Here is an 18,279-nt window from a genome sequence, read left to right on the forward strand (position 1 = left end):
TTTATGTGCTAGGCATTATATCAAGCACTTATGAGAAAGTTTGTATGTATTATCAAATTTGAAATAGGTGGAATAGGAATAGCTATTCCTCTCTTGCAAATAAGACATCCAAGACTTTGAGAAGTTATATAACTTATCTGAGGATGCAATTAGTAGGTTGCAAAGAGGGAAGAAAATCCCAAGTCTTACAAGACTAATAAATACTCTTTCCTCTTCTCCAAGCCTTCCTTCTAGAGCACCTGCTTAAAATCCCCCTTATGCATGAACTCTTCTGTTTATCCAATTTTTTTTCACTTAGAAGGGACTTTTCTTCACTTAGTAGTCCAATTCACACCTGAGAAACCATATTTTGTACAAGATACACAACAAGTGGTCCTCTGGACTCTTCTTGAAGACCCCATTGAAGTGAGGGAACACCTACTACTTCAAGGTAGCCCATTCCATTTTTTGACAACTCTAATTGCAAGGCAATTCTTCCTAGCATCAAGCCTAACTTTGCCTATTTGCAACTTCCATCCACTGCTCCTAGCTAACATTTTGAAACCAAAAAACATAAGTGTAATCTATCTTTCCACTTGACAACACTTCAAATACTTGGAGACAACTATGATGTCTCCCTTAAATCTACTGCTTTCTAAACTAAACATCTCCAGTCTCTTCTACTAATTAGAGTATGGATGAATTGGAGGTTCTTTGCCAACGTGGTTGTCCTCCTCCAAATCTCCTCTAGCTTAACAGTATCCTTCCTAAAATATGGTGCCCACTCCCCCCTGCCAGTCTCCAGCCAGCTCTGCACACACTAAAACAATAATATTGCTTAGACTCTTTTTTTTTTGCCACATTTGGCAGATGTTGCATGGGAAAGAAACCAGATCTATAAAATGGGTGTAATAATAGTACCATCCCATAGTTATTGTGAAAATCAAAGGAGATAATATGATTGAAACAGTTTGAAAATATTAAAGCATTATACAAATGTTTGCTATTATTGTTATTTAGTTCATGTCAAAATATATTACAATGATTGATTCCTCACCCTCTATCTCCTAGCCCCATTACTCTACTATACAAGATTAGCTTCTTTGGACAGGAATGGCTCCTTTGTAAAATGATATGGTTATCAACCTGTTCTCTTCTTGGTATTATGAAGTTGATTGAGATTCCACAGTTTCTTTTGCTACAACAGTTCTCACAAGGGAAGGCCTGGATTATATATCCCGCTAATCCTGAAAAGAAAAGTAGGAGTGTGAGTAACCTACTCTTCTAAGTATTCAAGTGCATTGTCTTACTTTCACTTATTAGGATTGAAATTGAAATTGGCAAATGGGGGCAACATGGCTCAGCCTTTCAAGTATGGCTTGCTTAATAAATGGTTAGCATGGTGCTAGACGGCGGGGGCGGGGGGGGGGGTGTGTGGAGTACACAGTAGAAAATAAAGCAAGATTTACAGGCTCAAAGACTGTGAAAACTATAGGGAAACTTACACTCTATCTAATGCAGCTTCCTTATGATAAATATTAGTAAACTGAGGCTCAGAGATATAATGTTCCTTGCTCAAGGAAGTGCCTGCCTCAAAACTAGAATTGAAATATAACTTTCTTTATTCTTTCGATCATTAGGCCTTGACAAACCCAGAGGAGAGTGCCTTTCAATGGGAGAATGGCTGAACATGTTGTGGTATACGATCATGATGGAAAACTACTGTGCTATAAGAAATGATGAGCTCCTTGATTGTAGAAAAGCATGGAGAGACTTGAACAAAATAACAAAGAGTAAAATGAGCAGAACCCAGAGAACACTGTATGCAGTAACAGCAATATTGTTTTAAGAACAACTTTGAGTGTCTAAGTCATTTTGACTCTTACAAATACCCAAATTAACTACAAAGGGACCTATGAAAGAAGATGATATCTGTATCCAGAGAAGTAACTGATAAAGATAAATATGTATAGAATAATTATATGTATATATTATATATGTATATGTATGTACATATTTGTGTCTAATGGTATACATATCTGGGGGGGGAGAGAGAAGAAAAAAGGGGAAAAATTACATGATAACTTTATTATACATTTAAAGGGAATAGCAAGTTGAACATAATAGATTGGCAGTTTCATATGCAATCATCTTTTTTATTCTACTATGTTATGGAACAATTTGTATTATTTCATAAAATAAAAATGAGAGAGAGAGAAAAAGAGAGAGAGATCATTAAAATATGATTGATCCACATTTCTCCATTAGTCTGCAGTTTGGCTCTGATTTTGTCTCTAGGTATCCTTTGTGTGTTTAATTGCCTTGATGCAACCTACTGCCAGCCCCATGTCCTATTCTTCTCCCAACTCCTTGTCAAGGAGTACTTGCTTTGACTGTCTTGCACTCAGATTTCATAGAATGATAAAATCATAGACTCTTAGAATTGTAAACTTGGTTTAACCCATACCTAAGCAAGAATCCTATCTACATCAGTTACAAATTGTCATCCAGTCTCTGCTTGATTCCCTCAATTCTTATGAAGGAAGCTCATTCTATTTTGGGTCAGCTCTAATTGTTTGGAAACATTCTTATATTGAGCAGAAACTTGTTTCTCCTGTTGTTTTCCCCTTGTTGTGTCTAATCCCTCCCTCATATGATAGTCCTTTAGATCTTTGCCAGCAGCTAGCATGTTTAACACCCTCAATTTCTAATATTCCATAGTGGCACTAATTTATCACCTAACCTGGTTATCTTCCTCTACACTTCCTCTAGCTTGTCAGTATCCTTGCAATCTGTGGCATCCAGAGCTGTACACAGTACATGTGGTCTGAAGAGGTTAAGGGACAGTGACACTCTCACCTCACTCATTCTGGACCCTGTGTTCCTATTAATGAAGCATAAAATCACATTAGTTCTTTTGGCTGCCATACTGTGACACTGAGCCAATGGATCACCAAAACCCTCAAGCATTTTCCCATATGCTGTTTTCAAACCACATATCCTCCATGATCTATCTACACAGTAGATTTTTTTAATCCAAGGATGGAATTTATTTTTTGTATCCCTAGAACAGAGCTTCATGGTACTATAAGAAAAAGAAAAGAGATAGAGGCAAAAATCTCAAAAACCCAACACAACTTAGAAGCCACCTGTAACAACCATACCTAAACAAGAATTCTTTCTACATTTCATCAGACAAGTGGGTCACCTAGCCTTTGATTGAATGAATACTTCCAATGAGGGGGAGCCCACTACTCTTGAGCTAGCTTATCCTCCCTTTCTTGTTTCTCCTTCTCCTCCTCCTCCTCCTCCCCCTCCCCCTCCTCCGTGTTTTCTTTCCAGACAGAGCTAATGTGGAAATGTTTTACATAACTACAAATGTGCAATCTATATTAAATTGCTTGCCTTCTCATGGAGAGGTGAGGAGCAAAAGAGAGGGAAAGAATTTTGGAACTCAAAATTTTAAAAAATGAATGTTAAAACTTGTTTTTATATGTAACTAGAAAAATAAAATATGTACACTATATATATGTATGCATGTATGTATACATATACATGTATGCATATATGTATGTGTATTTATGTGTATATGTATGTATATAAATGGGATATGGTCAAACACAGTACCATGTGGTATCTACTTGAGACATCCTTAACGTTATCATTGAATCTCTAATTCTCGTCTTCAGAACATTTAATAAGTTGTAAATGCTTCTAATTATGCTCTCATCTATCACACATTTCGCCAAAAGAATAATAGAAGCATTCTCCAATTCCTTTTCTCCTTCTGTTCAGAGGGTCTTTAGAATTTTTATGACAATATTGCTTCCCTTTCTGCCTTCGTTGATCTTCACATAAATGCATTCTACTATGCTTCATTCCTCTGGCTCATGAATTTCCTCACATGGGTATGTCTTCTGAATATACAATGCCACTCTTCTCTTTGGCTCCACCACAAAATACTGTTCACCTTCTACTTATTCTAAGTCTCTTTTTTGGAATTCCTATATATTACAGATCCCTCTCAGTTTGCGTCATCTGCAAATGGACAGGGAAAGCAATAAGATGGCTTTCACAATAATTTAAATGAGAGGTTATGAAAACCTGAACTATGATGGTATGTGAATTGAGAAAAGGGAATTCATTCAAGTACAGTACAGAGCAAGGCTTCTTAAACTTTTTCCACTCATGACCCCTTTCCATTTTGGCAACTTTCTAGGTTGCATGGCCTGAAGGCCTGTGCAGTGCAAAGTAAGCATGTTTTGTGTTTAGAAAAAAAGGCTGCAGTGATGTTTCTTGATGCAAGATGGGTAAGCGCTGCCAGAAACACCTCAAATTCATTATGCATTTGATTTTTAATTAGTTTTTGGTTGTTGTGTGTTCAAAAACCTTTTACTGTTTCCAAATTTTTCATGGTCTCATATGGGGTCATGACCCATAGTTTAAGAAGCACTAGAAAGAAAGTACAAGATTGGATGATTAATTAGATATGAATTGAGGATGACTGCAAAGTTTTAGACATGGACTAGAATGATAGTGGTCTCCTTATAGTCCTTAAAGGGACAATATCATGTTCAAAATGTTCATAAGGCCTTTGATGATGCAGTACTGGAGTTCAGGAGACAGTAGGCTGGAAAAATAGATATTGAAATAGTCCACACAGACATGATAATTAAACCCATGGTAACTGAGGGGATAACCACATGAGAGAAGAGAAAGAAAAAAGAAGACTCAGTGTAAGGGGACAGACTATCCTGCCCACTATGACAAATGTAAGGGAGCAGATCTGTTCTGCCTTAATTATGCCAATTGTAGGGCAGCATACCCTGGGGGAGAATACTGAAATACCAAAAGAAAGAGGGGCTTATACCAGTTTGATTATTAATAGGTTTATTAGGGCTAATTGGGTTGTTTAAGGGCATTTACTCATATGAGGCCATTCATCCTGAGCAGCAGAAGGACAAAGTAACATTGTGAATACCCACACCAACCCTAGGCTAGACCAGATGTTATATAGAAAGAGAACAAAAAAGGCATAGTGCCAGGGATGACCCAGGGTCACATGCAAATGTCTCACGGGATATTTGGAGCTTCTTTTGCTGTTTACATTTATTCAAGGTAGTTTACATTTTCTGTGAAACTCAAGGTCACCTTCCTAAGCTCTATACACCCAGGACAAAGCTTTGAGGTGGGGCATTCATAGTTAGTAGGTATGACATGTTTGCAGATCTAGGCAAAGAAACTGAAAAGGAGCAGGCAGACAAATAATATAAGATCCTAGAGTAATCATGGTGACAAAAACTCAGAAGAGAGTATCCAGGATGAATGACTTGGCCAGGATCACACAGCTGTCAGATATCTGAGGCTGGTTTTGAACTTGGGTCTTCCTGACTCCATGCATAGTGCTCTATCTACTATGCCCCATAGCAGCTGCCTCTTCACTTGGCTGCTAGAAATGATCGTGAAGACAATTCACTTTTTTTCCCCTTAAACTATTGGTGTTACTGGGAACTCCCACACACATCTTGGTTTCAGACCTAATATCTATTGAAAGGGAGAGCAAAGGACAGCTTTTTTATCCTCTGTACTTTAAGCAGGGCAAAATTAGGTGTTGGAAGGAATCGTTAATTAAACATTAATTGTTAATTAAACACTAAACAAGAGCAGAAAACAGTAGAGACTCCATCTAGCCCATAATCAGCACAATTCTTTCTCTTCTGCTAGAAGCAATTGCTGAGACTTGATCGGGAGTAGGTTTTTTGTTCTCTTAAGTAGGCACCGATGGGCATGTCCCTATTCTCTGAGGAAGAGGTTTGGACAAGCAACGATTCTAAACCAGGTTTATTTTTGGTGAAAATTATTAAAAATGAAAATTATCAGGATCTCCTGATCCCGTTCCTTTGCAAAAATAAATCTTGACCAACATAATTAAAGATCTCAAGAAGTTTAGTTTTGTACTTTGAAAAAGAGTAATTTTTTGTTATCAGAATGTGTTCTGTGTTATCACTGCTGAAACTAAATAAATGGGAGAGTACCCTGTAGCTATGCCTGCCAGAGGACGGGATGAGTAAATAGAATAGGGAAGGGCAGAAAATTATCTGTGGGACAAGGGATAGTAAGGATATCTGCATTGTTAGAGCAGAGGGTACATGTTGGAGGAGATAATAGGGGGAAAATAAAGTTAGGGTAGAGATGGGATGCAAAGTTATAGAAGATCTCAATAGCCAATCATAATAATTAACAATGAATTAAATAAGAAGTGCCATTTAAAAGTTTTGTTTCAAAATAGATATTTTTATTCATCTTCATGCCTATACTGGGTAATACGACCAGCATCTGACTATTAAAATGTCTTTTTGCCTCAAATGTTTAATGTCTATCTCTTGTTCTTATATCATCCATACTTTCCAATGCATCCTTCCCCTACTTCCAGAGCTATTCCCCTACGACGTTGCTATCCTTTAGTTAAGAGTTTCACCCACCTACATCATAATCGTAAAGGAGACTTGTTCTAGGTCTCCTTCCCTACTGTGTGTGTGTGTGTGTGTGTGTGTGTGTGTGTGTGTCCTTGTATCTCTAGGTCATACAGATATCCCTATGCTGAGTGTTGAATGAATATATGCAGGTTACTTATTACAAACTTTTGGTTCTGTGGTTCCAAATGAACAAACTTCTCATCCCTTTGATATAGCCATGAGGAATAGGAAAGGGCATTTATTAAGTGCCTACTATGTGCGGGGCATTGTGCTAAGCATTTTACAAAGTATTATCCCATTTGATCCTCACAACAACCCTGGGAGGCTGGTACTGTTACTAACTTGATTTTACAAACAAGGAGACTGAATGTTAGACTGAAGTTAAGTCGTTTGTCCAGGATCACACAGCTAGTAATAGACTGAAGTGGAATTTGACCCAGGTCTGTGTTGCTGACTGCAGTTGCACTGTTTCATCCACTGTGCCACCCAGTTGCCTAAAAACAACCATCTAAAAGCTTAGCTAAGATTGTAATTAGCCATTTTCAGGCATCCTAGTGCCCACAAAACAGGCCAGGACGCTGGCACTTAAGGAAGGGGGTGATCTATTAACCTTTGAATCTTGAGTAACAATATCATACCAACTTCAGACTGTAAGGAAGAAAAGCAAAATGCGCAATGTGGTCTAGAACAGAGCTCTTCACCTGGGAGTCATAGCTCTGTATTTGATAACCATTCTTTGTGCCCCATCACCCACTCCAGCTTTTTAAAGGAATGAGAGGCTTGGTCATCTAGAATCATAGCTTGAAGAAGTCTAGAGATTTCGGGAGAATGCGAATTAAGGAAAAATTACATCTTTATTTCCATATAATTGGTTTTCTTTGAAATCCTCTATACTTCATGTATTTAAAATCATTCTTCTGAGAAGAGGTCCATAGGCTTTATCAGACGGCCGAGGGAGATCCAGACACAAAAGGTGAATATCTCCTGCTCTGGAGAATGAGACCAATCCATTCCTAAAGTGGCTTTAGAATGAGTCTCAAAAGATAATTCCCTAAGTCAATGTTGCTACTCCAGACCAAGAAAGGCATATGGATATATATGTGTGTGTGTATGTATATTTAATTCTTAATATAAATTTCAGTAGTCAAGGTTGTTGACTATTGATACCATTTCTTCTTCTAAGTTTGCCAACAGGATGACTATGGACAATGTACAACCTTCAAGGATATGGTTAAATTTGGAGGCAGTGGGAGCCGCAAGCGGGCTTGCCTAAAGAGAAGGTAAATTTCAAACTATCCGGGTTTTCTTAGTAGTCATCTACATTATGCTCTCTCTTTCTGTAGGACTAGGTCCTGTTAGAGAACACAGACCTGTGAGGCAGGTCCTATGTTACAGCCCACCTTATCAAAGGCTCCTTTCCATTCCACTCTCATGACAACTTCTAGGTCTCTCCTCTCCTAGACTTGAAGGATAATTTCCATGGATATTCCTTTCACCAATACAGTTGGTAATCCTTCTTTGCCTTAGCAAATGGCAGGATGTAGTGGATGGAATAGTAGACTTGGATTCAGGAATACCTGGGTCCAAGTACTGCATAAGGCACTTGCTGCGTGACCTGTGAACAAATCACTTAACCTCTCTGGGACTCAGTTTCCTTTTTCATAAAATGAGAGGATTGGACTAGATGACCTTTTGATGTCCCTTCCAGTTTTAAAGCTATGATTCTACAATCTTCAAAAACTGCTGCATCTGGAAAGACTTCATCCTGCAGATAAATATGGTTGTGGTGATCCTCTCTCAAGTAGGCTAGCCTTAGATGATCAATTTGCAGCCCATCCTTGGGCCTCTACTTGAAGGTTGTCCAATGTGGTTGGACTTGCCAATGCTTATCCTTGCTCTGCTGGTGGAAGCTTTGAGAGTCTGGAGTCCTGGCCATGCATGTCTCAGGGAAGCAAGTAGAGTGAGATCAGCATGAGATTCTTCAGTAAAACTTATTTTTAAAAAAGTTGGGGACTTAACCTATGATATCATTGGTACTAGAAACTTCTACCAGTGCAGGTTATTACATTCTCAGCAATTTATAATCTTATAGAGCTGTCTAGAAATCTGAAAGTGACTTGCCCCGGGTCATACTTTTAGTATGAGAGGCAAGACTTGAACCTATGTGCTTCCAGCCTTGAGGTCAACTCTCCAGCTCTTTAGCCATGCTATCTCTTTATTTACATAAAGACTTGAAAGACAAAAGAAACCAGTAAGATTATTGATAAGGGGTCACAAATTCCAGAGACTCCTCTCAAAACCAAACATAAGCATTGGTGATCTTCTAGGTGCCCATATCTAGCTGTAAAGGAGGCAGAAGAGGATGAAGAAGTTAATGAGAATATTCCTACAACAGTACGACTGAAGCAAATGTTCCAAGAGAGGAAGAAGAAACAGAACAAGAATGAGATCTCCTGGATTGGCACTCCAATCAAGGTAATATTTAGAAAATTCTTGTCTTATTGAAGAAAAAAAATGTTACCATTCTAACAAGCACATAGTGATTGCTAGTGGGTAAAAAGACATTTCACCAAATTTAATCCATTCTTTTAACCCTAAGGTTGCACAGCTGCTAAGTTAGTATCTTCATAGGCTACTGTTCCTCTGCCATTCAAATAGTGCTAGTCCATGGGCCATCCATCCTCCTTCAAAGTTCTGTCACTTGGCTCACTAGCTCTGCCAATACACCCACCAACAAAAATGGTGATAATCCTTGCACTATCTACATCACAGGAGTGTTGTAAGGAAAATATTTTACAAACCTTAAATTGACATGTACAGATTATGGGGAGAGGGGTGTACAGAAAGAGATCGATTTGTTATTGATGCCGTTTTTTGTCAAGCTTCTTATATTTCTAGTAAATAGCCAAAGAAATGGAAAAAATGGCTAGATGGCTTTAATGATAGTTTCTTTAATGACAGTCACCAAGTTAGCTTTTAAAACATGGATGAAGGTTTTGTTTTGTTTTGTTTTCCAACTTCTTAAAAAATGAACTCTTCCTTCCTTAAGTTTTGGGTCATTTACATCAGAGTACGTTAACACACTTGGGCTAGTGACAGTCTTCCCTTGGACATGCAGCTATTTGTTTAAAATCATGCCCTTTGTCTTGGTTTGAGGGGCAGACGGGGTAGCAAGACCTTCCTCCATACCATATATGCAGTTGTGGAGGAAAAGTACTTGTCTTTTCTTAGACATCAACCTAATTCATTTCGGAAATGGGCCCATATTGCTTTTTGGTGTTTGACAGTTGCCATTATAAGCCTTTTAAATTGGAAAGGACAGCTATAAATTCCCAACTTGTGGAGAAGTTGGGGAAAGAAGACCATATAACTTGTGGGATCAAGAGCAGAGTTCTTGAAATTTTCTGCTGAATTAATACAAAACTGGGTATTTTGTGATATTGTTTTATAGGAGGGAGAAAGAAACTACTATAACAAGATATCCATTAACTCTGAAAAACTGGAAGTTGGTGATGGTGTATCCGTTAGTCCTGATGACCTCACTGAACCACCATTGCTAGCTAGGTTCGTATCATATGCCTCATCTCTAATTATGTTTCTCCCCTTTTTGTGCACTCCCCATTCCAATGTGTTTAGATATATTTATCATATTTGCAGGAAAGCATTTGAGTAGCCTTAAAAAAAATCCTATTCTTTGACCACTTATTCACTCGGGAATGGTTACTGGGTTTTATATTTGCTAGATCACTACATAATCTTGGATATAAAATACTTGATAAAAGATGTTGCTTATTTCCCTCTTATCCTAGTGGCTTTGACTTTGGTACAGAAGATTTTCCAATTTCATATAGTCAAATATATCTGATTTATCATTGTGTTTGCCTAGCTTAGAACTCTCCCACAGCCAGTGCAAGGAAAAGATTGTGTTCTTTCTATCTTTTAACTATTTTCATGGTACAACTTTTCAATGTTCATGCGTAATGTTAATGGAATATGAAGATCTTCTCCGCCCATTAATAGGTCTCATACGGAGTCCAATAAGGAAAGCTTGTTTAGGAAAGGCTTACTTGGAGGAAGGCTTTTACACCTTTTGGTACTGAGTTGGGAAGGTTGTGATGCCTTCTGGCTCTGAGAAGTGAGGGGTTGGTATTTTGCTTTGGGGGTTCACTTAAGACCATTTGATTTCCTGGTCAAGACTCTGCGTAGCCATGTGTTCAGACCCCCTGACTGCTCAGATGCAAATGCTCTCTCAATTCAGTCATGGATGTAAAGTGTATAGCAATATTGCTTTGATGCAGGCAGTCAGAGCCTTGTCTGTTTGTCTTTATGCTAATTTCTCTGCTTGTATTTTCTGATGTTCAGGGGGCTTACTTTTCCCCTGAACTAGTGAATGTAGTAAAGAAGATTGTTGACCCCTTTGAAGTAGCTTTCCTTTCAAAGCAAATCAAAGCATCTGTGCTAGCAGGCCATCATGGGTATGCCAGGGTGTTTGCTGTTACATCATGTAGTATATGTATTTTTAATTCTGGCATAAGAGGTTGCCTAAACATAACTTTTGCTAAATTGCTTTCCAGTTTTAATAGTACTTCTTGTCAACTGAGTTCATCCCCAAGAAATATTTCTGGGTTTGTTGAAGACTAGGTTATTGAGTTGGGTCAATTCTTCCTTGTTTAGATTCTTTGACAAAACTATTTTTGAGTTTTTAAAATTGGCGCCAAATAGTTTACCACTTTACTAAGTAACCAGATATGTGGAAGCATTTTCCAGTTCCCCCAGCCTCCATTATTTTTCTTTTTTTTAAATTTCTCTTTTATTATTTAATATTTTTAGTTGTCAACATTGATTTCCACAAGATTGAGTTACAAATTTTCTCCCCATTTCTAACCTCCCCTCACCCCAAGATGGCATATATTCTGATTGCCCCTTTCCCCAGTCCTCCCTCCCTACTGTCATCCCACTCCCCCCCTTATCCCTTTCCCCCTTACTTTCTTGTAGGGCAAGATAGATTTCTATACCCCATTGCTTATATATCTTATTTCCCAGTTGTGTGTAAAAACAACCTTTTTTTTTAAACATTTGTTTTTAGAACTTTGAGTTCCAAATTCTCTCCCTTCTTCCCTCCCTACCCACCTTCCTTGAGAAGGCAAGCAATTCAGCATAGGCCACACATGTATCATTATGCAAAACACTCCCATAATAGTCATGTTGTGAAAGACTAACTACATTTCCCTCCATCCTATTCTGTCTCCCTTTATTCAGTTTTCTCTCTTGACCCTGTCCCTTTTCAAAAGTGTTTGCTTTTGACTACCTCTTCCCTCAATCTGCCCCCCTCTTATCCCCTTCCCCACTACTTTCCTGTAGGGTAAGATACCCAACTGAGTGTGTGTGTTATTCCTTCCTTAAGTCAAATCTGATGAGAGTAAGATTCACTCATTCCCTTTCACCTGCCCCTCTTCCCTTCCATTATGGCTGTTTTTTCTTGCCACTTTTATGTGAGATAATTTACCTCATTTTATCTCTCCCTTTCTTCTTCTCCCAATATATTCCTCTCTCACCCCTTAATTTTTTTTAGATATCATCCCTTCATATTCAACTCACCCTGTGCCCTCTGTCTATATATATATATATGTGTGTGTGTGTGTGTGTGTGTGTGTGTGTGTGTATGTACACACACACACACACACACACACACACACACACATATCCAAATCCTGCCCTGGAGTATTATACTTAGTTTTGCTGGGTAGGTGATTCTTGGTTTTAATCCTAGCTCCTTTGACCTCCAGAATATTATATTCCAAGCCCTTTGATCCCTTAATGTAGAAGCTGCTAGATATTGTGTTATCCTGATCATGCTTTCACAATACTCGAATTGTTTCTTTCTGGCTACTTGCAACATTTTCTTCTTGACCTGGGAATTCTGGAATTTGGCAACAATATTCCTAGGAGTTTTCTTTTGGGGGATCTTTTTCAGGAGGCAATTGGTAGATTCTTTCAATTTCTAGTTTACCCTCTGGTTTAGAATATCATGGCAGTTTTCCTTGACAATTTCTTGAAAGATGATGTCTAGGCTCTTTTTTTTGATCATGGCTTTCAAGTAGTCCAATAATTTTAAAATTATCTCTCCTGGATCTATTCTTCAGGTCAGTGGTTTTTCCCATGAGATATTTCACATTGTCTTCCATCTTTTCATTCTTTTGGTTCTGTTTTATAATTTCTTGATTTCTCACAAAGTCACTAGCTTCCACTTGCTCCAGTCTAATTTTTAAGGCAGTATTTTCTTCAGTGGTCTTTTGGACCTCCTTGGCTAATTCTACCTTTTAAGGCATTCTTCTCCTCATTGGCTTTTTGGAGCTCTTTTGCCATTTGGGTTAGTCTATTTTTTTAAGGTGTTATTTTCTGCACTATCTTTTACGGTCTCCTTTAGCAAGTCGTTGACTTGTTTTTCATGATTTTCTTGCATCACTCTCATTTCTCTTCCCAATTTTTCCTCTACTTCTCTTACTTGCTTTTCTAAATCCTTTTTGAGCTCTTCCATGGCCTGAGACCAATTCATATTTTTCTTGGAGGCTTTTGATGTAAGCTCTTTGACTTTGTTGACTTCTTCTGGCTGTATATTTTGATCTTTTGTCACCAAAACAAGATTGTATAGTCTGAGTCCTTTTATGCTGCTTGCTCATTTTCCCAGCCAATTACTTGACTTTTGAGCTTTTCCTCAGGGTATGACTGCTTTCAGAGTGAAGAGTGCTTGTCCCAAGCTTCAGGGATTTTGTGCTGCTGTTTTTAGAGCTACTTCTATTCCGAGGTGATATGATGCTGCTTTCCTGGCCTGTGCTCTGGTCTGTGAGTGATCTCAAGCACTCCTTTCTGCTGTGTAACTACCAGGAGGACTCCCTCTCCACAGTCACTGCAAGCTCTGCCACACTAGCACTCCTCCCCCAAGAACTGCCAACCAGGACAGTGACCCAGAGCCAAGCAAGGCAGAGCAAGAGAACCCTGCCTCTGCACTCCCACTCTGATCCACTGCTTGATTCCTCCCACTGTATGGGCCAGGGACTTTGGAAGTAGCTGCTGCTGGAGCTCTGGAAGCAGCCCCAGAGCTTCCTGCTGCTGCCGCATGCTACCCCTGGGGCTGGGGCCAGACCAGGCACTTTTCTCACTCAGATCCAGAAGTTTTCCCACTGACCTGGTCAGTTGTCTTTGGCGTTTGTGGGTTGAGAAGTCTGGTAACTGCCATAGCTCAGTGATTCAGGGCCCTGAGGCCTGCTCTGCCTGGTCTGTTCTCAGCATGGTCTTTCCTGGTGTGGCCCACTTTGGGCTGCACTCTGCTCCCAGCCTGGTGCGATAGACCCTTCCCAGTGACCATCCAGGCTGTCTTGGACTGGAGACTTGTTTCCCTCTGTTATTTTGTGGGTTCTGTAGCTCTAGAATTTGTTTACTCATTTTTTTACAGGTGTTTGGAGGGATTTGGGGGACAGCTTAAGTGAGACCCTGTTTTCAAGCCACCATCTTGGCTCTGCTCCCCCCCCCCCCATTATTTTTCTTGCGATTATAGGAATGATTTTTGACTAACTGAAGAATATTCCTTTGGGAATTTAGCATATGACTAAATTCGTAAACCTAGGAGATATGACCATTTGTAGTATGTTGGCATAGCCCAACCAAGAACAATGTATGTACCTTTAAGTGGTCTTTTATTTTTTAAAAATAAGCTTTTATTGATGACTTTTTTTTACATCATCATAGTTTTCCCCAGAGTCTCCTCCCAGAGAGCTATCTCAAATAATAACTAGTATTTTTATAAAGACAAAAAAGAGGAAAAAATCAACACAACTGATCAATATATTGAAAAAGTGTAAACATGTATAATGTATAATACCTGTGGACCTTTTACCTCCATAGAGAAATGTGTTGAGGATGTTCTCTCATATCTCATCATTCGAGTCATGCTTGGTCTTTATAATTTTGTTACATTAACTTTTGATTTTTTTGGTCTATGGTTGTTCTTTCCATTTACATTTTTATAGTTATTGTGTATGTTTTCTTGGCTCTGCTTACTTCACTCTGCATCAGTTCATGTCATTCTTTCTATGCTTCTCTGTGTTCATCATACACATTTCTTACAAAACAATAATATGCCATTACATTCATGTACCACAATTTTTTTTAGCTATTCTCCAATCGAAGGGCTTTTATTTTGTTTCCAATTCTCAAAAAGTGCTGCTATAGATATTTTGGTCCAGTAGTAGAGTCTCTGGTTCAAAGGGTATGGACATTTTAATCATTTTAGTTGTGTAATTCCAAATTGTTTTCCACAATGGTTATACCATTTCATAGCTCCACCAAAACTGTATTAGTGTGCCTATCAGTCCACAATTTTTCATGTCATCTTTGCCAGTTTGCAGGGTATAAGGTGAAAACTCAGGATTGTTTGTATTTTTTAATCTCTTTGAAGAGTATGAATATGTACCTATTATATATAATTGTATTTATAAGCCTTTAATGCCTTGGTAAATGGATTCTCAGATACCTTGTGTATTTTATAGTTGGTTTGAATAGGACTTGTCTTCCTATCACTTCCTCCTGCTTTCTGTGATTGCTATAGGCATCAGTGGTAGTGGTAGCCTGTTATTTTAAGTTCCTTAGCTGATTTGGGAGCACCTATGGAAATCACATCAGTAGTCAGGGATAATTGTCTCTTCTTTGCCTATATTTATGCCTTTATTTCTCATAGTTATCACTTACATTCAAGAATGATGTCAATTAAGGGGGAAAGGAGGAGCCTTTGCTTTAGAAAGACATTATATGTTAAAAATCTGAATTTCTCTTTCTGATTCTAGAATTACTTCACTATGGGAAGAGAGCACAAGACAGATGTTTCATGCTCACTGGTTCTGTTCTGGGATAGATACTGTCCTTGGGGCAACATCAGACCCTCTGGACCTCTTCTTGGTAGATATGTGTGAGGATATGGAGCTCTCCTACATCCATGAGAAAGTGAATGTTATTTATAAAGCACCCTCAAAACATTGGTCCATGGAGGTAGGCACAAATCCAGTGATTTAGCTTGGGCCCACTAAAAATTCTTTTTTAAAAAATTCTAACCCTAAATGTGAGGAAGAAAAAAACAACTTTTTTTCCTTAATCTCCAAAGGGGGGGTCAGATAGAGAGCTCAAAATGGTTGAAGATGGTGGCAGAACCTATTTCTACCAGATGTGGTATGATATGGAGTATGCAAGGTTTGAGACTCCTCCAGAGAGCCAGCCTATGGAGGACAACAAGCACAGGTGAGTATTCCAGAGTGAATATTCACGTTGGTATCTACTTTCAGTCCACTTGCAATTCAGTCCAAGTCTCCTTTGTGCCATCGCAAAGATATAGGCTTCTGAGAACAATACAGGATGTGGAAGAATATCTAGAGAAAATGGTTATCGGACACGTGCCAGGATAGCAAAGAGGACTTAACCTTTCCTAAAAAGTTGTTGCTGCCCTCTGGTAAAATGGAAGTACCCTCACTGGGGCTTATTTACCAAGTATACTGGCATTGGTGAGCAAGGTCTCCAGAAGGCAGGTGGCTACTGCTCCCATTGGGGTTCTAGAGGTAACCCTGAAGAATCTGTATATGTAGGTTCTAGTACTATTCATGAGTTCCCATCCAGCATGCTTTTCTCCTACCCTCAAATTGGATATCAGTTAGCCAGACACATTAGCTTTTGGAAAGGAGATATTTGTAGTTGTTCAATTGTTTCAATGGGGTCCAACCCTTTGTGACCCTATTTGGAGTTTTCTTGGCAAGGATATGGCAAAAATGGCAAAGTGGTTTGCCATTTCCTTCTCCAGCTCATTTTACAGATGAGGAAACTGAGGCAAAAGGGTTAAATGACTTGCCCAGGGTCACAGAGCTAGTGTCTGAGGCCATATTTGAACTCGAATCACTCTTCCTGATTGTAGGCCCTGTGCTTTATCTACTATACCGCCTAGCTGCTGATGTGCTATAATCAGAACAGTTTTTATTTTTAAAAATTCCCCTAAAAGATCTGGGATACTCTTCCATAAGCAAATCTCTCCCCCCCAGAGCCTAAACAATTTTCTGAGAATATCCAGGGAACTGCTCAACAATCAGGTTGACCAGCTGTTGGAATTTCTGATTACAAACCAGTTTGCTGTCTTATCCAAGCTACACAAGGACAGACTGATTTCTCCTTAGCCACCTACAAGTTACTTCTATGTGTCATACCTGCTTACATTCAATTCACATCTATTTTACATGATTGAGTCAATAAAGGTACCCAAGAATTATTTACATCTTTGATTTGCCAGTTAGAGGCATTCTCACCCAGTAAAAGTATCCACTAGAGCATTTCTGCTAGTGACATCAATTGGGATTGGAGGATGTGAAAAACTCTATTTACAAACAGATAGTTAGATACTCAGTCTCAGTTCTCCTCTGCTTAAATCCTTAGCCTAACACAAGTCTTTCTGCTCTTTTTTAGGTTCTGTGCAAGCTATGTCTGTGAGTCTGAAATGAAAGAAGAGAAAATCCCCAGAGTGTTGGAACCTCTAGAAGAAGTCGATGACAAAATATTCTATAGCCTGGCAATGAAAAGTGGTGTAGAATATAGGAGAAGAGATGGAGTTTTCTTACTGCCTGAGGCTTTTGAATTTTTGTTAATATTCTCATGTTCAATTTATCTGATTGGGTGTCTCTGTGACAGTCATGATGGGAAAACATTGATTTGTAGTATCTGTCCCATATCGGGAATTATTTTAGGAATTTTCATAGAAGATTATCTTTATGGGCAGTCCTATCAAGTAGCCTTAGCTACGATGTAAGGTCAGAGATAAATCTAAGCAATTATGATGCCCTGAAGAGCTAGACAAGGCTTATCTGGCTCTGATTAGAGTTTGTTCAAAAGAATAATGGTGAAATTAAGCAACAGGACTGAGAATGTGGTCCTTTCTGGTGGTGGTAGTGGTGGCATCTACCTCTGAAAATTGTTGTGGGGATCAAGTGAGATAATAGTTGCATGGTGCCTGGCACATACTGGGTGCTCTATAAATGTTAGCTATTAGCTGTTATGTAGCGCATTTTCCACGCACGGGAATGAAATCTTTGTTTTTTGACTAATCTGAGTAGTCTAGGAGGGTTATTTCCTTTTGACAGAAGAAACTGGTTCTCAGGAGTACAGTGGCTAAGTTGGGGTTCAAATGCATGTTAATACCTTTTTTTTTTAACTCAGCCTGTTGCCATTGGAGACAATATTAGAGGTGTTCTCTCAGCCAACACAGATCACATGGTCTCAAAGCTGAGGGTCCTGTCCTGTCATCTCCATATCCAAGGTGTGAGTGGAGGACTCTAGAGGAGGGATCCTTCTAGAAACCCAATGAACTCTTGCCAGGATAGATTTTCTTCAAAACATAAAGGAAATTAGTTTCCTTCAAGTCAGATGTAAAGTTCATCCTACCATGAGAATGTAAGCTTTTTGAGGGCAGTCTGTCTTCCTGTCTGCTTCTATTTTTATTCCAAGCCTTCAGCACAGTGCCTGGAACATAGTACGTGCTTGATAAATGCTTATTGATTGACCAACTGAGTCCAATTAAATGGATTGTGTGAACTCTTAACAAATTACCCAAGAAAGAAGACTACTTAGGAATTTTTAAATTATGGGTTAAGTTGCCATTTGTGCCATTGAATCCAGTCCAAGATAAGAAGCCAAAGTACTTGTTGTGAAGGTTACCTCCCTACCTCCAGAGATTCAGAACATGGCCCGACTTAGCCCATGGACCCTGGTCAACTTGGCACAACAAAAGCCAAGTCTCTGA

General features: G+C 38.9%; 1 protein-coding gene across 1 annotated transcript in view; it reads left to right on the forward strand.

Moving 5' to 3' along the window:
• LOC118833450 (DNA (cytosine-5)-methyltransferase 1-like) overlaps positions 1–18,279 on the forward strand; it is a 79,224-nt gene that overhangs the window by 41,483 nt on the left and 19,462 nt on the right. The window contains 7 exon segments of the mRNA XM_036740810.1: positions 7,103–7,147; positions 7,639–7,735; positions 8,783–8,930; positions 9,907–10,019; positions 15,296–15,497; positions 15,610–15,743; positions 16,950–17,123. Of these exon segments, the coding sequence (XP_036596705.1) occupies positions 7,103–7,147; positions 7,639–7,735; positions 8,783–8,930; positions 9,907–10,019; positions 15,296–15,497; positions 15,610–15,743; positions 16,950–17,123 (913 nt within the window).

The sequence above is a fragment of the Trichosurus vulpecula genome, chromosome 1 (assembly GCF_011100635.1).
Source record: "Trichosurus vulpecula isolate mTriVul1 chromosome 1, mTriVul1.pri, whole genome shotgun sequence".
Taxonomy (NCBI): Eukaryota; Metazoa; Chordata; class Mammalia; order Diprotodontia; family Phalangeridae; genus Trichosurus; species Trichosurus vulpecula.